This window comes from Colius striatus, chromosome 6, assembly GCF_028858725.1.
Source record: "Colius striatus isolate bColStr4 chromosome 6, bColStr4.1.hap1, whole genome shotgun sequence".
In the NCBI taxonomy this organism is placed as follows: domain Eukaryota; kingdom Metazoa; phylum Chordata; class Aves; order Coliiformes; family Coliidae; genus Colius; species Colius striatus.
In genome coordinates this window covers 13,173,470-13,194,714 of record NC_084764.1, presented here as the reverse complement: position 1 = coordinate 13,194,714, position 21,245 = coordinate 13,173,470, and the positions used below count along the sequence as shown (strand labels likewise).

Sequence of the window (21,245 nt, the reverse complement as noted above, 5' to 3'; positions counted from 1 at the left end):
CTTGACATACAGCTTTTTACCAAAGGAGTATCTTTTGAATTGTGTGTCAGAAGTGACAAATCATAGTTTAAAATCTTTCTTTTGAAATTGGGTAATTGTGTAAATGGAGATACACAAAGCTGAAACTGAATACAAATACTTTTCTAAAAATCTTCTGCTCAAAAAATTTATCATACTTACTTTTTAAATTGGCTTTAAAGTTTGAGAAAAGATTAATACTGATGGATTGTAGTATGATCCTTACATCATTGTACTTTTTGAATTGAAAAAAAAAAAAAAAAAAGAACATGCACATAATAATGATCCTGTTACAGTCATGGTGGCACTGGGGCCACATGCTGTATAGCATGAATATACTTAGGTCATGCTGTGTGATCTCAAGACTAGAGAAAAGCCTTAGATTCTGTTTAGCAGAAAAGGCATGCAAAAGTTTCATCAAAACCTGTATGGATATGTATTCCTAGATTTGAGTTGGGAGTGAGAAATGGTGAAACTGTCTGTCTACGTGTAATGTTGTAAGTTTTTGAAAATACAGCTAGAAACCAGTAAAATAGTATCCAGTATCAAGAGATGTTAAATTGAGATCTGTTATCAAAATAGAATTTTATATCAAATGCAGTAAGGATGTTTTATATGTTTCTGAAACAAGCCCTTACTAATGCTGCTAAAATCTTAAATACTTACTTTTGTTTGATGATATTTGGATTTAAAGTGTTGAAATTTAAAATTTCTGACTTTAGAGTTTCATCTTGTCTAGACAAGAAAAATAGTTTCAAATATCTTTTAAAAATGTAGCTTGTAGAGATGAGGAAAGAAATGTGTAGCAAGCATTTTTTAGCAACTATTAACTCATTAGTGTTGCACTTAAAATATTTTCAATATCCAGATGTCATTTGCATTAAATAGTAGTCAGCAGACATAGAGTACATATTTATGTACTGAGAATGTAGATGGATGCTTGATGGATGCAGAGCTCTTCTGTCCTGAGTCTGGTAACTGCAACGTTTCCCAATAAGTGTTGAAGTGGTTGCTTCATACTAGCATGGAAGACTTATAATAAATCTCCAATTGAGGAAAACTTTTAGAACAGTAACTCATTTATTAAAAAAAAAAAAGCCTTACTGAATATACAGTTTTACACGTTTTTGTTGTGCTTATCACTGGAGATCTTAGGGAAGGTCTACCTAATGAGGCAGATTTTTGGTAACCTTATGGCAGAGTATGATATCATTTTCACATATGATGTGGAGCGTTCTGAACCATGGCAAAGGGCAGTAAAAATAATTGGGGTTTTGAATGTTTGAAGACTCCAAAGGAAATAAATCAGTATAGCTGAAAGCTTGGCTTCCATTCCCAGGCTTTGGAGACACGTGAATTAGGGTACTTCCTCCTTAGCACCAATGATGGTTTGCATGCCTCAGCATAAAGAAGACTCTGACAGCTTTGTGTTTAACAGGAAAAAAAGATATTGTTGCAGCAAAGCATAGAAATGTTTTGGGGAGGAAAAAAAAATGCTTTAGGAAATGGTTGGTATGGTTTTTGTTTGGTTTGAGGTTTTAGTATTTCTGGATGCAACAAAAACAATTGAAGGCTGAGTGTTTATAGATTTGTGTCGCACTGTTAATTCTCACCTACAAGTTTTCGAGCTTTTTCTCAGCTGAGACAGGAATGAAGTCATTCCCTGTATCATTCTTATGTCTGATAACACACGGAATTTTGATACAACTATTTTTTTCTCCTTTCAGTGCCCTTCACCACTTACATCTACTGGGTTAACTGATCTGTTTTCACGCAGCTTTAGACCTAAAAAAATCACTGTTGTCCTGTCAAATTTTTTATTTCCTTAAATCACGCTGAAAAGAGGTACAGTGTTGGATAGGATATTTGCTTGTTTTGTTCATGATTGCTTGTCTTAAAATATTATGAGGATTGGAGGCCAGAGGTGAGTGGTGGCAGTGTTAGTTTTTGGTTTGGGAGTTTTCTGGTTTCATTTGTTTTGTTTTGTTTTTTAATCAGTGCTTCTACTGACTAAAATTTTAATCCAGTAGTTTATCTCCAGTGGTATTATCTTTTAAAAATACTTGTAATCCAAGTGTGAATTTCCAGTGTAAAGTAATTAGCTCCTTTGGGAGCAGATATTCATTGAGATGCCATTGAATCAGTCTTGCAGTACTGTTTATTGATATTTTGTGTGAAACAGCACTCAAAATATAGTGTGAAAATAGTCTAATACAGTAGAGCTCCCCCAAAAGCATTCACAGACCTAGAAAATGCAGTAATGTGAGAAATCTTCATTTTAAACTTTCTTTTAGGAGGAATCGAGTTGAATAACATCAAGAGCAACAAAGAACAATGATTCAGTACACCCTAAAACTGCAGAATAATACTTTTTTGCAGCAGCGCATTTCCCTGTACTTCTGCAGCAGACAGCTTCATTCCTGTGCTTTCTTGTAGGCAGTTGTACCTATGTATCGTTGACCATTCAGTTAAAGTGACAGAAATTATTTTAATGATGTAAGTGTTTATATGTGCAGAAAGAATGTGATTATTCTAGAGATAAAAGGCAATAAAACTTGGCACAGTAGATGATTAATAGTGGGGTGTAGGGTAGAGGGAATAAATAATGAAGAGCAGGAGAAATAACCCTATTTTCCTGTGTAATAATTTGACAAGAGGAGAGGAATAATGCAAAGGATGTATAAGAATAACCTTAAATACAGACAGATTTTTTTAATATGCAGATTTTTTTTCCTTAGTTATGTTGACAGCCGCATTTTTTCCACATTGTTTAAGAAACTTTGTATTTTTCTCTCAAAAAGCTCAAGATATCATAAAATCTAAAATGAAACTTTGAAAATACATTGATGTTGAAATGATAGAATACTAAAACTTCTCTTTCACTTCTCAGTGTAGGTTTTTCAGGTTTTAGCCATTACACAGAAGCACAGATTGTCTTGTTGAGCATTTTATTAGACCTAGTGCTACAGGAGCAGATCAGTGCATGTCCTTCTGTGCTTTCCTGTTCACCTTGTATGTTTTTGAATCAAGAAACAGTCAACATAATAGTGTTGCATAAAATTATTTTTGCAGGTAAATTAAATATGCAAACGTATTTTAAAACCCAGCCAGTTTCACTTCAGGAAATGACATGAAGGCTACAACCTGGCTTCGTAACTGAATGTGCATGTGTACTTGTAATGGTTTTGTAGCCAAATAATTCTGTTAATTATTTCTAATTACTACTTTCATTATAGCTGAATATGAGCCATATATATACTTGTGTCTAGGTACAGTCAGGCATACATTCAAAAGTAGGGATTTTTTTCGTTTATTAAACCAGTTCTTCTGTATTTCTTTCTTTTGTATAGTAGCCTTTCTGGGAGAAAACCAATATGCCGAAAGCAGCATAAAACTAGTCCACTACTCAAAAATTTTCTAGAATAAGCACATCAATAAAATTCTTAGTGATGTAGTAATACCTGATGTTGGCATAGTCACCTTTTTTTCAGGGTGGGGCCTATTTCATTCACAGGACATCTTGCAACTCTGTACTGACACAAATGCTTGCTGTGGATGTGAGATACTCTTGAGACCAGGAAGTGTTCAGTTAGTGTACAGATAGTGTCCTTAACCCATACCACCTACCAGTGACCGTTAGTGAATAATTTGGTCATAACGAAAATTAAGTTAAAACTACTTCCTTATGACAGGAAGAAATTTAAAAAGATACTTTTATTTGCTCTTAGGATGCATGTTTTCAAGTAATTAATGAAGACTACATGTTTCTTTATCAAATTTTATGTATTGGTTAGTGATATCTTTTCCTCCTGTCTTCTTTCTGGAAGGTGGTCTTGGAATGCACATTAAAGAAGGACCTCGTTTACAACAAAGTTACTCCTACTTTTTACCACTGGAAAATTGATGACAAAAAGTTCGGCCTCACATTTCAGAGTCCTGCTGATGCAAGAGCATTTGACAGAGGTATTCGGAGAGCAGTAGAGGATATTTCTCAAGGTACATATTTCAGGTGAAGAGGTTGGCCAGGGGAGGGGATAGTGAGAGTTCAGTAATTGAGTTTAAAATTGAGAAGTAATTGCATTACATTAATGTTGACAGTATTTAAGGATGTGGATTGATCTATTGCATATTGAGATTTTAACGTAGTACTTCTGGTATTTCTAAAGTGCTGTTTGTCCAAGTGTTTCACGAACACTAGTAAGGCAATTCACAAGACTTCCATATGTAATACAGCCTTGCTGCTGCTCTTTTTTTGTTTAAAGAAAATAGAGGAAGCTAGAGTGTTACAGGGTCTTACTTGGATCTTCTTAGAAGCTTGTTGCAGCCTCCGTGTTGTTAGAGGATAAGCTAGGAAGCTAAATGACTTAAGACACATTGAGTTCTCTTTTTATCTGCACATATTTTCCGTTAATAGTTTTGTGTACTATCAGCTGACAGAGTAGTTCTGAGGATAGGTCTATATGGGACACAGAAAAATTTACTGTAATAGTAAATATGTAATAGTAAATATGGCTAACTGGTTCCAGAGCTTTGCTGACCTCATGGAGACTAGGGAGAAAAAGGAAGATGACCATCAAGCCTCAATTCTGAGCTGAAAATATGATAAATATGTTGCTGGATGGGGAGAAGGACAGAGGGAAGAGACCAGGTGTCTGTTGAATGGAAAGAAGGTCTTTTTTCAGTGTTGTAAAAAATAACTCAAAGGGAGAAATTTCAACAAAATAATCTGTGCTGTGCTGTAAATTTCAAGATTTAATGTATGTTATATTAGAAAGGGAGAAAGGTTTCTAAAGGGAAATGTTTTTTGACATACTAGAATGGTTTCTTTTGAATTGTGCTGATACCATCCATATTTCTGCAAGAGAAATAATTAGAAAACATATGAGTTGCTTTTCTCTCTGAGGGTCTCACAGTTCCAATTTCTGCTAATTTATAGCAGAATATAGCACAGCATGCATTCATGCCAACCAAATGTGTCTGCCTTTAATTTTCAAAGTACTATATTAACAAGAACATACTCCCTTGCTTCTGACTTCTGGTGACACTATGAAAATGCTTTTACAAGAAAGGTGTGAACAAGAGAGAATTGTGGCTAGGAATACTCAGTATATAAAATACAAAATGTGGAAATGAATGGTGCTTGTTAAAATCAACTTGAAATACAATAATCTACTAGTTAAACAAGAATATTTGTATAATAATAGTAGGATATAGAGGAATGGGATGGTCTGCTGGAAGCAGTAAAGTATAACTAAAAAGAAAATAACCTTGTCTGGTTTTTTGTTATTTTGTTTTGTTTTGTTTTTTCACTTTTTCTGTAGGTTATCCACCATCCCAAAATGATGTTGAAGTGGCAGAAGGTTGTGTTCAAGTGAGTATTTAATTTTTTAAATTACTTTTGCATTTATTTTTTTATGAAATTCACTGAACAATTTTTGTTTCATTAATGGGAATAAACAAAGTAAGAGCAATAGCAAAATTTAGTTTCATGAATTAAGCTCCAGAACAGTTATCTAACAGACTTACAATATTGTCTGTCCTAAAATAAGTAGTCAATATTTAATCAATAGAATGATTAACTATCCTGAGTTTAATTTTTAAATTTACAATGTCTGGTCTATGTTTGTCCTCTTTGAATTCATGGGAACAAGAATTATTCTTCAGGGGAAAACAAATAAATAGATTGGTCAGGAATCTTCTTTTACATGCACATCCTATTTTTTTCCTAGATTTCATGACTGACACTTCTAACTTTGTATGGTTGTAGTTGAAGAGATGTGGAAATAATGGTTAAAAGAATCTAGTCTCAACATGGGTGGAAGTTCAGATAATTTTTTAAAAGACACTGGAGACAGAGCAGTCACTTGTTGAGATGCACATTTTTCTTTATCCGTATTTGCACAATTAATTTTCTATAGGTCATAGTGGTATAAGAGATAAAAACTTCCCTCCAGCTGTGCTTCAGAACTATGTTGCTTTACACTAAAACCGTATCAAGTGCTATAAGACTGATGCATAGGCACTGGATGGTAATATCCCATAATCCATGGAATTAAACAGCCAATATAAACAAATGTTATGGATACGTATATACAGTAAATAGCTGTAATACAACGGAGGGAAAACCTACTTGTGCTTATGTGTGCTTATCAGTCCTCCTTTCCTATGTACAATTTCAGGGAAAGACTGGGCTTTATTCACACATGTATTCAGTTGTCAGTGCAGATATTTAATATGAAGCTGATACAGCAACAGGTTGACTCAAGGGACTTGGTGACTGTTGAGAAAATTGATAATATTGCCAAGTGGTTTCTTGAGGGACAGAGTTTTTCTGTTTATGCAGTATAGGTGGATGCAGAGTATAACCTCTACGCACAAAATCAAGAAAATTAGCAGCTTACTTTGAAGATATGGGTAAGATACAAATTATGATAGGAGAATTTAGAGTCAAGTTTTAAGAAAGAATACTGCAATGGAGTGCCAATGCAGAAGAGTCTCCTGGTTTCTTTCTGTTTTATGGTAGAAGAAATGTATCTTTTTACTTGAGTGTTGGCTTTGCAACCACTTGTTCTTTATTATCAGTGCTTTATTTTAAGGCACTTCAAAGTAAAATAGCTATAAATGTTAGATACTTTAGATTTTAAATGGGAAGTAGATTTTGACGGAGTGGGGGAAATGTGTGCCAAAGGTAATGCAAGCCTTAATCAGCTTTTAAAAGACTTGTTTAAATACACTTTGTTGCAAGGATTAATAATTGAGCAATTTCTACAAGCCTAATGAGATTAGAGGAAACTAATTACCTCTTGATTTTGCTGCCTAGTTATTATGTTTCTATAAGGATGACAAAATTTAAGGAAATATCTGTGATTCTTTATTTTTAAAAAAGTTTGTTATTGAAAATGGGGATAAGAGTGTATTTAGATTGTCCGTTCTATACAGATGTAAATATAGATCTATTTATAATGTAAATAGATGAGAGAATTATATATATATTTTAAATAATGAAAAATATGAATTTTTTATATATATTTAAAACCACATATTTTTAAAAGTACTCTCTCCATATATAAACTTACAGCTACAAACAATACTGTTCGGTGCAAACTGCCGATAGAATAATCTGTCACGTTCCAGACAGGAAAACATACTACATGGCTTAATTGAGGATTTGGGCTGTGGATTGATGACAAGAATAACCTGTTTTCTAGAGGCAAAAAAACTGGCCAATGTCTCTTACCTTACTTCTGAGTAGCAAAGTAAAAGAAATAATACTCAAATTTGCCTGTCAGTAGCAGTATGGGGACAAAGGAGAAATGCATGGAAGGCTGAACTCACCCTCATGCTTCCTCTGAATCAGATTTGTGTACCAATAATGAAGCTGTGATGGCAGAATTATGAATGGCAGTGTAAAAAGGCTCTACAGCATTTTAGTTACAGGCACCAGGTCTACTCATCAAGAATATCTTGGAAATACCAGATAGGGTACATTCTCCTCCAAATGATTAATTCCTTCTACCTTCCAAGACTGATACTGCTGTAAGATGAATGTGATACCCCAGGTGTGTTTTTTCTAACTTGAAAGACAATTAAGACTACTTTGTTTAAAGATGACATATTGTATATTTGAAGAGTCATGTTGACTTCTCCTCCCTTGTTACTCCACTATAGTTTGAAAGGCCTAACGATATTTTTTCCCTACCCTGTTTATTCTATAAACTGTTTCACCAAATCTCTTAATAGTATTTTTGTGTAGATTTTGAAGTATATCTATTGAAGGACATTTTATTTAGCATGTGGATAGAACATTAAAGACTGGGTTAACACTTGAATTTGAGGGCAACAGAATGTTTACTGTTTCATCAGAACAATCTTCCAAAATAGTAATTTGTAACCTCTAAGGAATGAAGTACAAAAGATCAAGCAGTGGAACTCGTCCATTCAATTAAAAATATTAAGTAGTCATAAGTAGCTTTTAAAATATCAAAAAGATAATATAAAAAAGAGAAAAAAGGTTATTTCACACTTTTCATAACACTTATTTTCACCTATATGTTCTCATAAATACTGTGTGTGTTGATATTCTTCAGTTTCATTTCTTTCTTCGGTAGTTAGAATGGTAGATAAAGTCCCCAGGATGTCATCAAGATACATTTGAAAATACTAATTTTAGTTTTTGCCAATTATGTCATCTGCTGTCACGGTGTTTTGCCTATGCAGTTCTAGTCATCTTGCACAGCAGGAATCCTATGTTTAGTGCATCTTTGAAGTATGAATATAGTATGTAACTTGCACATAGGTTTCATTAACAGTGTTCTTTAAAAAACAAAGATGATTAGTGATAAAGAAAAACGTGCTTCGTTAACTATTTTACTAGGTCATTATATCCGGTGATACAAAGAGCAAATAAAATGATCCAAATAAGATGAAAACACACAGCCTTCTGATCTAGTCAGCAGCACTGTTGTTAGACCTTCATGCCTACTTGTAAAAAGTATTATCACATTTTATACATATAGCGAGCAATATGTGCAACTCTTCAATGCAAATCCAAAAACTGAACTCTTGTGCTTTCTAGGCTGGCATTTTCTCACTGTACTGTATCTTGAGTCACTTAGATAACACTTTATGGCGTTTAAAATCTCACAGAGAAAGCATTCTTCTTACTGAAGATCAAATTTGTCATTATAAGACATAGCTTCGTTATAGGTTCTCTGTTAACAAATAATGTTAAAATCTTATTAGTAAAAAACCACCATCATTTAAGGGTGTTCATACTTGGTTGTAAAGGTTTCTTAAATGATTACAGTTACTATTAGTTGTTTAACAAACATACAAATTATTTGTCATTAAGTAAGTCTTAGTCTTAGTAGGTTAATTAGAAATTCGCAAATGAGTTAATGTAGAGCTATCTAACTTTCTGTAATGTTTATAAACAGATCCTGAGAATGTATATGTACTTATAAGGAAACGTACACTGGGAGTTTGGTTAGGAGGTTTGGATTTTTTAGTATAAAACCAGCTATTTTGAATGCAGTAGACAAGCAGCTTGCTTCAGTCAGTTTGCTTGTTTGTTCAAACATTGGCTGAGATTCTTTTCCTTTACCAAATACAAAATTCTTGCTCTAAAACTCATCAAGCTTAACTGAAAAAATGTAAAAATGAGATTTTTTTTTTTTTTTAGAAGAAAATCTGACTAAATGAAATCTATAGCTCATGCATTTAAAAGTATTTTATGTGGGTTTTGGATACCAAAATGCTGTCATCTTTTGGAGAACTGAAAAATTGAGCAGTTGAGTCTTAATTTCTTTCAGGTTTTGTTGATTCAGCCATGCTGGTGTTATTTATAGGCTACCAACACGTTTTAACAGCCTTGAAGTCATAAGAAATGGAGCACTTACGCTTTTGAGTTTTGTGCTACTGGCAAAAGACAACTATAGACTGATAGAATGTAAGCAGAAAAAAGAAGTTTGGCTTGTTCTTTTAGAAATAGGTACCTTGAGCTTTTTGTTAATTGGAAGAGGGAAAGGCCTGCAACTTCACTGGTTTTGGTTTGGGCAAGGAAAACATAAATTATTTGTGTGCCTTTTTGTAAATGCAGTATTTAGTGACCATTCAATTTATTGTCTCTGTAACAAAGCGTTTGCAGAAGTTTTATTTTACAAAAGTAACTTGACTTTATGACTTGTAAGGAAATGTAAAATTATTTATCCTTTAAACTATTTATTTTGTGGAGAAGAAAATACTACATGGTAAAATACTGATCAGCCATATTTACTGCATTTAATAAATTTGTCTAGATGTAATTTCTAGAACTAAATGTAATACTAATTGTATTATCTATTTAAAAGAATCTAATAATATATTGTGCTAAAATTATTTGGATCTATTAAGCATTTTGTGGACTATTATTCAAAAAGTGGAGGAAACTTTTTTCCTCACCGCTACCCCTAACAGCCTCTTTACATCTCCATCTCTCTCTTAGTCTCTCAAATGTATGCTTTGTGGTTTTAATCTATTAGTTCTTTACTTGGAATCACTAAAAACCTCCAATATGCTTTATATATCAAGGTAGAACAGCGTTATTATTTCAGTTCATGTCAGAAATATTGATCATAATAGAGTTTCTTTGGCAAATACGAGAATAGTTACTCCATTGGCCTTAGAAATAGCTAAAGTGGAAGAAAGTTATTCAAATGTTTTTGAAACCTGTATCATTTATTAAAGTACAATTAAAAAGATTAAGGAAAAGACATGTAAATGCTTTTTGTGTTGGTTAATATCAAACAGCAGATTTTCAGGCCTCAGGGGAAGTAAATACAAGAACTGGGATACAACGGAAATGTGGTCTCTCATCCATCCTTCTGTATAATCATTAAACTTACTTAGAGCAGAACATTTTTAACAATGTTTGCAGAACAATGTTGAATTCTCTCCCAGACTTAACTCTGGCAAACTGGGGGAAGTAAGGAAAGAAAATTTGAAGAAGAGGAGCTCAGTCTGGTTTTCATTTTCTTTACAGCTGTCATCTGGCTTTGAATTCTGCTGGAGAGCTACAGCTGGAGTCATTTTATTGCTTTACCCAGCATCCTTTTGCCTGCACGCACAGAAATGTTTTAGTAGTCTTGGAAAAAAATTCAGAGTATCTCTTAGCAACCATAGGACAGTAATTATTATACCAGCAGCTGGGAACAAACCAGATTTCCGTTGTGCATTAAAAACTGGCGCAGGTTACTTTACAGATGATACTGTATAACCTATGCCAGTACTGTACTTTGAGGGCTGTGTTTAAAGGGTATTGAATGTGGGCAGTGTAATTGCTTTGGACAGTAGAAAAGTGGAATGTGTGCATCTGTGTTTGTGTGTAATGTTCTGTGTATTAATATACCGAGCTTAGTTCTTGTGGAAAACTCTACGTGTTTACTTTTTACTTAAATGCCTTTTCAATACAATAGCAGTTTTGTTTCTGAGGCCTCTCCCTTCAGGTTGTCAGTGTTTCCATTATAAATGTGGGTTTTCAGGTGTTTATGACCTTGTCAAATTGGAGCAGGAAGTATCTTCCAAAGAAAGCTTGTTTGATATTCATAAATGTGTCTTAGCTGTATCTAAATTATCAGTTCAATTGAAAATACAGAGTTCAGGATATTCATTCTGGCACTTCTGTAGTTCTGCATAGTGAATATTTACAGCCTAAATAAGTTCATAACTGAGCTGACCACTTTTAGTTTTTCATCAGTATCAGAAGTTAAGCTGTGTCCTCTTACTTGTAATGTCTAGGTTGATAGGCTGAGTATTGTGCTTTCTGAACAGCTGTCTCATGAGTTCTTGCCTTAAAAAGGTCAGATGTCTTTCCTCATCTCCTGCCACCACCGAAACTGACATTGAGGTCAATTAGCTTGAATTGTGGTGTCTGTGTTGGAATTTTAGAAAAGCATTCCTTTATAATTGCTGCATATAGGGCAGAAAGGTTTTGCTTTAACATGAAGGTTTGTGTTTCATACATCAGCGTCTGGCACTGCTAGTCAGCACTGTAATAGATGATCAATGCCTGTATCCTTTAATAGATAGAGCCCTTTTTGGCTGCCAAGGGGAGCATGTCTATGTGAGCATGTGTCTATGTCCTCTCTACTCTATAGTATAGATAGTTTATTTCTGAAGAAAAAAAAGGTATGAGTCACTTGCAGGAGCTGGAAAAAAATGCAGGCTGTTGCAAATCTCACCCAAGGGCAAAGACTGGCCTGTGGGTAGTATGTAGTTTTTTCCTTGGAAGGAAGGAATAGTAGTTTTTGCAGTGCTCATCATTCTACCTAGACCACTCAAAATGATAATCGCTGGGGGAGAAAAAGGGGCTAGATGGTGCTTATCACCGTGGCTCTGTAAAATGACTTCTAGCTATTGAATGTGTTCCTAGCTTAAATAGTTTCTGCTTGTAAGTGCTTATATCATTGCTAAAACTAAAAATAGTTGTAGCCATTTCTTCCTCATTCTAAATGCAGCTCTTCTGTTGTTTGAACCAGTATTTTGGAAGCTTTTTATGTCATTGGGCAATGTACCTGCAGGAGTACCTCCTGCTAGGAAGATGTTTGATATTGCACGAATATTTCATGCTTTTTGCTCTTAAAATAAGTATACATCCATGAAATCTAACTCTTGGCAGTCATTTCAACATTTCTTTTGTACTCCCTTCACAGCAGTGTTTGAGAATATTTAATTTTGATGACAGCAGGGTCGATTGGTTAGTGGTGGTGTCGTCATGCTCAAGCATCTGCAAGAAGTACTTTTTTTCAGGAGCTGTCTGTCTTCAACATTTTTCAGTGGAACTTTAATCTGATGGAGTAGTTTTCTTTCATGGGGTGCATGCTCTGTAGGGTTAACTAAAGGTGATCATTAATTGATTACTAATATTAATGCTTTTCCACTCAGAGTGCTTCTGAACAATATGTGAATTCTTAGTGATGTGATGATTTTCTTTCTTCTAAAGATCAGCTACAGAACAGCTACTTCCACTTTGTCTGGATAACTTAGAACTTGATACATTAGGCTTTTATGTACATGAGGTGTTAATGTAATCCCAAAATAAGTTCCTTAAGTATTTTGATTAAACGAAAACTAATGATTCAGTGGTAGTACTTAACCTGCCAGAACTTTGGATTTGCCTCTGCTTCAATAATTTTCTGTAGTGTTTTTGTTGTTCCCCCCTTCCTGTTTTCTTGTTATATACAAGTACAGTATAGTAAAACTGAAACATTCTCATTGCTGGAAACTGGCTGATGCTGGAATTTTCTCAGTGCTATCAGATGATGACAGCCAGCTAACTTTACATTGTCTCTCAATACAAACAAAACATTGTACAGTACATTTTTTGGCAGCCCAATGGGATTTATATCAATATGCTCTACTGTGTCCTAAGTATATCCCAGTCAGTTAAGCTTAAAGAGTGAGAACTGTTTGTTTTTCTGTTCTCTTCAAAATCTGATCATTTCGCAAGCCAATATTCAACACAAACATACTTTCTCTTCCTTATTTTGAGTGGTGCATGTCCTGCAGATATCTCATTTTATATTCCCACATGGTCTCAGTTTTCTATCAAATTGCCTGATAAAACCTTAATTTCAAAAAGGCAGCCATTAACTGTTTAATGCACACTTACTGTAACTAGATATTTTAATTGATCCAGTATATGTTAAAACTGACTTTCAGTTTCTTTCCAGATGATCTTGCTTTCGATTTATTAAAAGCTCTGACTAGTCTTATTAGTTCTTTGTTTGTTTGGGTTTTTTTTTCCCTCCAACTGTATATTTGTAAATATTGGCAGCCTTGTGGGTAATTAGAGAAAGCATAATCTCAGCAGCTGGGCTAATCTTTCCTTCCTTAAAGAAGTTCTTTGGTCTGATTTGGAAACTGAACTACAAAAGTATGTCTATAATGCCAAAGTGGTGTTCTCTCTGCTGAGAAGGAACTCTTACTTTCCAAGGCTGACTCGTAGTAAAGAAAATACTTGCTTAGTTATAAGGACTTTAAGAATGTGTGTTTAAAAATACTGTTTTTTATAGATGCCTCTAAGACGTTATGGAGAATGCATTTATGTATAAACTTGGTGATTTTTATGTGATTTTTATATAAAAGCAAAATCATTTCAAGGGAGTTCTTATGTATTCCAGACTACTCAAGAAAATACATCAGGTTCATTAATGAAAGATCACCTTTTCCAACATGAAACTGTAGTAACCAGTGAACCTTACAACAGTGCAAATTTAAGGCCTTCAACATTTGAGGATTTCAGCACCAGGAGAGCCTGTTTTCCTAGCCAACCTAACCAGGTAAGACCACCAGCAAAAGCTACTATTCTTACTTTGCTGGCTGCATTAATGGCATAATATGTAGCTTCTGCAACAAAGCACCTTCATTCTAAGTCCTGGTATGTGGTATTATGCTCTCAGCTTCTTGAAATGATCAGTCTAAGCTTTGCAGCTGAAATATTACCACATTATTATGACAAAAGTAAAGCTTTGTGAAAGTATTTACCTGTTCTTGTTGTGCAGCAGACTAAATGAATAATCATTCACTTCCTTTGAAGTCAGGTTTCTGTATTACAGACTTCTATATCTGCAGCCTTGAAAAGCTGTTAAAATTTGTTCAGACAATCTTAACTGACCATGAGCTCAATCTCTGTTACATGTATACTAATATTGAGTTTTATTAGAAATATGGAAAAGTATCTTTAGAAGGAGTATCTTGGATGCATTACATTGTGGGGCATTTTTGCTAAATATTTCTAGTGAAACATTGTTTATGCTTTCTAACTGCCTATTAAAATTAAAATATTCTATTTTGGTACAGAAAGGTAAACAGTAGATCCATTATACATGAAAAGGATTCAGCTATTTATAGATTAAACTATGAAATAGATTCTTAAAACAGAAACTCTACTAACATGAGGAAGGCTGATGCACAGACATTTTTTTAAAGGAGGTCATATTTGTACAACATGAGATTGGACAGGCAATGTTACAGCTTCTCCTTTACCAATATAGGTTTTTTTTTTTTGGTCTGAGCCTCAAAGAACTGAACAGTTCCTCTTGTAGATTGTAGAATTAGACATAATAGTGAGTTGGATAATAATTTGTGGGTCTTAGGTCTAGAAGGAAACACATGGGAAGCTTTTTAGAATAATAACAGAAGTCAAAGGAGAATGCCAGTTCAAGTAGCTGTAAACATTTCATCAGGAAATATTTGTGCTCCTCGAAATAAAGCTTTTTAACACCCTCAGTCATTCCTTCAAAGAAAGACAGGATTGTATTGAAGTCTTGTATCAGCTGCTTTCTAGCTGCTTTACTGGGCAAAAGAAGCAGTGTTATCTGGAGAACTAACTTAAGAGCTTGAAACTCTGAACTTCTGATTCCAATTAAATCTTTGTATAAGTTGCCTTTCATTTTTGTTGCAGTTCGTCAGGGTACAAACGTTTTTTTTTCATCTTCCCATATACTTGCAAAGAGTTGAAAAGTTTCTCAGAACAGAATAGGTGGACAATTTGGTTACTGCAGCCAACACAATAATAGCTTCAGTAGCCAGGGATCTTATGTGCTTGTAAGGAAAAGTGCAGTTGCCTAAAGTACCTGTATGTTTTAAGAGCTCATGTAGATTTGACTACTGAGAAAATGTTGTAGTGTACTGCATAGTGCCTGCATGGTAGAAATTAAATAAGAATTTCTTTGAAATGACAACACTAGAATTGACTTCTTGTAAACTGAAGTTACAGGAGGTTCTGTGGAAATTGAAGTAGATATTCCTTAAAATAGTTTTCTTACATTGTAGCACCACCTGCATCCGACACTCCATTGCTTTTGCGTGGTCCTGTGGTGCACACTTTTAGGGCACATTTGAATGACGTATCCCATTCAGTATGTGAACACACTGCATTGTCTCTACTGAACTTCATACATGTGACCATGTGGCACGGCAGATCCTGAGGTTAATACCTATTTTGTTTCAATAAATATAATAACTGTTAATAAGTTGAACAGATCAAGAATTCCATGTTCAAACTAAAGCGGTAATTAATGACAGATCAGAGCTTTACTTTTAACGCTTTGTTACTAAAAAACACCACAGTTCCTTGGCTCTACAGCTTCTGACACACTAATGCGTGTTTAACTTTGTGATGACACATTCAGCCCCTCAGTAAGGGAGTTGCAAGCTGAGCCAAAATATATCTGTTTGAGGGGAGACAGAGAAGGCTACAGTACCAATCAAGTGTCCATGTCACGTTTAAATGTGCATCCTTTCAAGTAAAGTGTAATACTAGTGAGTTCAGTCCTGTCAACAAAAATTCTCTGCCTAATTTTAAATTGGCTAATTATGTTCATAATGAGCTTCTCTGGGGCATTTCAGGTTTCTATAATATCCTGCTTCCCTTCCTGCTTCAGCTGTTACACAAAGATGGCACTTGCACTGAGTTAAAATTCTGAATGGCTAGACTATGTGCATTATTGTAGTTGAATTTTGCTACTAGTTGTACCTAACTGAATCAGGGTTGTGTGCTGTTCTTAAGGTTTCATGTTCCTCCTACTTTCTTGAAAGTCCCATTAAACAACCGTTATGTAGTAAGCACTTTATTTATAAAGCTTTCCCAGCACTTCTCCTCTTTGCTTGTTTTTCAGGATTTCCCTCTTACTTTTGGAAAATATAATTTCTTAAATGATTTGCATAGAGAACGTAATGCTGGCTTGTTTTGTAACATGTCAGACCTTAAGCATTTTAGTAGGTGTTTGACTAGGGACTTGAATAAGAGAAATAACTTCTACATATGTGGTGTGCTCTGGTCAAACAAATAAAAAGCCTTCAAAGACTGAGTAGAGGCCAGACTTTACAGTTGTTGATATTTGTAGTGATCTTCAGTGGCTAGTAGCTGTCTGGGGAATGGGAGGTTGAAGATGGGGGTTTTTTTGTTTGAGGTTTTGAGTTGGTTTTATTCATTGAAACAGTGAGTTTTATTTAATGGCTTAAATGCATGTCTAGTATTCTGTGTGGACAGTAGTGTAAGGATTCTTCATGCTTGTAACATATGTAATTGTATTTTTGGTGGTTTTTCCCTTAAATTATTTTATGCTGCTAATTGTTTAAAAAAGCCAGTTACCCATAGCTAGTTATTCATAGGCTCTTTCGCTTGTTTTCAGACAGAATAGAGTTGAGAAGCACTCTGCTTTTATAAGCAAAGGGGAGGCTTAACTGTTTGCATGACAGTCTAGGGAAGTATGGAAGAGCAGTGATGTTAGCCTAGTAGGATATAACCTTTTTTCACGCTGTATCCAGACCTTGTGGAAGTCCCAACTGTACGTAGCTTGGAGCTAAGAAATTAATCTTGTTAGTATTCTCCAGTTGAAATTCCAAGGGCAAAGGAGCTCTAATTACAGTTCTGTACTTAAAATATAGCACACAAGGATTATCAAGCAGAGAAGTGATGGTTAGAGAAGGCTACAGATATTATTACATAATTGGGTGCTGGTTTCTTTTAAGAAGCTATTCCTTTTTCCCAGCCGCCTTCCCTGTTCTCTCCTCTGCCTCCTACCCCAAAACCAGGGCATGCAGCCTTCAGCATAGTAGGAGTATAGACACATGCAAAGTGGAACAGAAGTGTGTTAACTTACAATATCGTCTTCAGTAGTTTGTTGCTGGACACTACATCAGATTAGGAACATGCACTTTGACTCTAGTTGCAGACTATGGAATGGTAACATATGAATTCTGATTGATTTGACCGGTAACACTCTAAAGCAATGACACTGATGCCAAACCCACATAATTTGGGAAGAAACTTAATGGGTTACGGGGTTTTGTCGTTTAGGGTTTGGGTTTCGTTTTTTTTTTCATTTGTTTCTGTGAGATGATTTTCAGACTGTGCCCTTAATAGGAGCAAAAGGTAGAATTTGACTTGAAGCACACTTATATTCTGGCTCCAATTATAATAGCCCTATAATGTAAGGAAATAATTGCCTGTCTGTAAAGCAGGAACACTCGAACATCCTGAGATGTTTGCTTTCTTTGCTGCACTATCTGTGGTGTTTGTGGGCTCCTTCCATACATGTGTGCTCAATTTTTAGCTTGTTGTTACTTGCACCTCTTCTTGAAAGTCATGTTATGTGATTTCAGTAACATTTAGTGTCAGTCCACTGTCTTAAAACTTCTAAGGTCTGCACTATTTCTGTTCAGATTATTCAAATTTGCCACTTTCAACATTTTATGTGCCCATGGAGTTTTGTTGTAAGGCAGAGCAAAGAAAAATTCTGTCTTGTCTCTCTGCTCTTTGTTTTGTATGTGTTTAGCACATTCCTTCTCAGTTGCCTTTTGAGGTAAAAGATTTTGAATAATGGTCAGTTCATTGCGGGTTGAGAATTTTAAAAGCACTTTAGGTATTTGCCTGCTAGTGTCCTAAACTAAATCAAGTGCTATGTATTAGCCAAGGGAGATGCATGTCTACATCAGATCATGCTACTGAATATTATTCTTCATTTGGCAAGATTCTTGTCTTTGATAATAAAGTAACCAGTATTCAGTGCTCTTGTTGCAAAAATAGAGGAGTTTGAGAACTTAGAGAAGACATAAAGGAAAGCTTCTTCTAGATAACACAAGTGAATGTGATCAGGGAATTAATCCTAAAGCAGTGGATCATCACTGATGTGGAATCTGCAAATTCATGTAAGACATGTCTGATCTGTGGAATTAGTTGCTACTGTGAGATGTTAAAACCTGAATTTTGAGCAGAATTCCAAGAACAGTATCATGTTTTATACAGATATCAAAATACCCAAAGCTCTTCTGAGATACCAAAAATTCAGGAAAGAATACTAAAGCTAATGATCGTGATATCAAGCAAAAGACTCATTATTGTGGGGAAATCTGCAAGTTGTACTAGTAAGAAAATAAGCTGTAGTTTTCATCTTCAAGCAGCAAGGGAAAAAATCCCGTTTTAATTTTCTAACCTAAGTTTTACATTGTAGGTAGAGCATAGGTTTGGGACTTTGCTCTAGTAAACTTACCTTGCTTTGCCATTGCAGGTCCCACTGAAGCCAATCAGACACGTTAGTTTTCAGGATGAAGATGAAATTGTTAGAATAAACCCTCGTGACATTTTGATACGTCGTTATGCAGACTACAGGCATCCTGACATGTGGAAGAACGACCTGGAGAGAGATGATGCAGACTCAAATATACCATTTTCTAAATCAGACAGTAAAAAATCTGACTATTTATACCCATGTGGGGATGGAACTAAGTTGAATTCCCTGAAAGACTCGAAGAGTTCTGTGGTATTTAAAACTCAGCCTTCCTCATCAAAATTTAAAAACTCGAAAAGAAGAAAAGAGGATGGTGAGCGTTCCCGCTGTATATACTGCCAGGAAAGGTTTAATCATGAAGATAATGGCAGAGGGAAATGTCAAGATGCGCCAGATCCTATTAAAAGATGTATCTACCAAGTTAGTTGCATGCTTTGCGCAGAGAGCATGCTGTATCACTGCATGTCAGACTCTGAAGGAGATTTCTCTGATCCTTGCTCGTGTGACACTAGTGATGACAAGTTCTGCTTACGCTGGTTAGCACTGGTGGCCCTCTCATTCATTGCTCCGTGTATGTGCTGCTACCTCCCCTTGAGAGCATGCCATCACTGCGGTGAGGTGTGTGGGTGCTGTGGAGGCAAGCATAAAGCTGCGGGATGAATCAGATTGGTGCCAAACAGAGCTGAAAAATCTTTGTTTCCAGGAAGCATCTAACTTGGAATTGTGGAAGCTTTTTGGCAAGCTGAAGGGAGTCTTCTTTCATGTAGGAGATGCTTGATGTGGAGGAAGCAACAAGACTTGTCAGACCTTGGCATTTTACAAGTGCTAGCCATGCCTAACTATTTCCTTTCAGCGTGTGGCGTTTGTTGCGAGTTGTGAAGGAGATTTTGCAAAGGAAAGCCTATTCTTATTATTGGCTATAAAATGAATATATAAACTATGATTATACTAAAAGGGATTAACTTTTGCCACTTTGTACATTCATGGTTTAGGTGAGGGGACTCTTTTAAAAGGATTAAAACTTACCTGAGGGGAAATCTTAACTAAAAGTGCACTAGTGACAGTTAAGATTAAGAAAAGTTAATACTTGGCAAATGAGAAATGAAACTGATTTTAAGTGCAACTAAATCACTTGTTAATAGTTTTTTGGAAGCGACTTTATGTATAAATAACAAATGTTTATATTTAACTAAATGTGTAAGGTACGAATTACTACGTGTTAAACTTTCCTTCCCTTTGATACAGTAGGTATGGGTGATATCTACTGTCACATTCCATGGTAGTATTTTAAATATTTAATTAGTTAATTTAGTCACATTTTTATTCCAGATGAACAAATTGATATTTTCAATCCTGTTTCCCTTCAGCTACAGTTTGTGTTGAGTTGTATCCATACATTCTGATAATCTAAAAACCTTTAAAATATTAATTATTCTAGTCTTGAGTGACCAATATTTTTTTGTTAAGCACAGATGTAATTGTCTAAAATGTTCTTGTTAGAACATAACATTTATTTTTATATATAAATGACTTTGATTTCAACATAATAGCAAAAAGGAAGTTATTTCTGTTGCTCAACCAGCAAGTTGTTTTCTTTTGGGGTGTCCTCCAAAACCACTTTCTTGCATATTCAAATGTTCATTAGCAAAAGGTACATTAAGACAGTTGTAATAAATTGTCATCAGTGTTCTTGTTTATCCTTCTGTTAAACTAGGATCCTGTTCGGCTGTTTATCAAGTACTATGATTAAAACGAAAGATTAATAACAAAAGTGAAATTGTTTTCATTATTTTGAACTGCAACTTTTTCTTATTTGAATGGGCAAGAACAAAAGTACTGTGTGGTTTGTTCAAATACGCAACAAAAGGCTTAGCTCAAGAAGTAAACTGCAGCCCAGGCAAAATTGGAGTGAATGTCTTAATTGAGGAAATTTGGAGGGAGGATGGGAGAGTTAAGGTGGGGGAGAGAGTGAATTTGTGTCTGTGTATGCTCGGTGGTATATTGTGTATGATACTTGTTACGGCTTTTACTTACTAGACATTTACCTCTTGAATAAAAATTAACTGATTAACCCACAGAGAATTTTTAAAAACATTACATGCTTTGCTCTGATATGAAGTAAGAAACATTTACTTCTCATTAAAGATATGTAAAACACTAAGAACGGTCATACTGCATTAGTGATGGTGCCTATTTGATATCTTGACTGGAGTAGAACAGACTGTCCTCAGTGTACCCTTGTAATTAAACAAACAAAAAAACCTAATTGATTTTAAAACACACATGACTTGCTTTTCTCACTTCCTATGCATTTCTTTGATATATTTTGTGTAATTTTTCTTCCTATATGTATCATTGCCCTTAATTTTCCTTTGTAGCCCAGAAGTAAAATGAGCAAATGTATATAACACTTTCTGTCTGTAAAATACTTTTTAAAAGAAAACATTTATATTTATATTACAGCTTGAATTGACCACATTGTGTACATAGATCATCTCGAAGTATTATTTCACATTGAAAAGGAGACAAATATATTGATAACTGTAGAAGTTACAGAAGAGCTTCTAGTTTTGTATTAAGAGTTGATTGGATGTAAGAATACGACATCGTAGCAGCAGTTTTGGTTTTTACTGTTTATATATTTAAAAGCTGCTACTCTGGTTGATTTTCGTGCTT

General features: G+C 34.9%; 1 protein-coding gene across 3 annotated transcripts in view; it reads left to right on the top strand.

Moving 5' to 3' along the window:
• Nucleotides 1-20,340, top strand: part of SPRED1 (sprouty related EVH1 domain containing 1) — a 59,255-nt gene extending 38,915 nt beyond the window's left edge. For all 3 annotated transcript variants that reach the window (XM_061998344.1, XM_061998346.1, XM_061998345.1), the window contains 4 exons: nt 3,846-4,014; nt 5,340-5,389; nt 13,677-13,835; nt 18,570-20,340. In XM_061998344.1, coding sequence (XP_061854328.1) covers nt 3,846-4,014; nt 5,340-5,389; nt 13,677-13,835; nt 18,570-19,229 — 1,038 coding nt within the window. In that variant the 3' untranslated portion in view covers nt 19,230-20,340. The remainder of the gene's footprint in view (nt 1-3,845; nt 4,015-5,339; nt 5,390-13,676; nt 13,836-18,569) is intronic.
• The last annotated feature ends 905 nt before the right edge of the window (nt 20,341-21,245 follow it).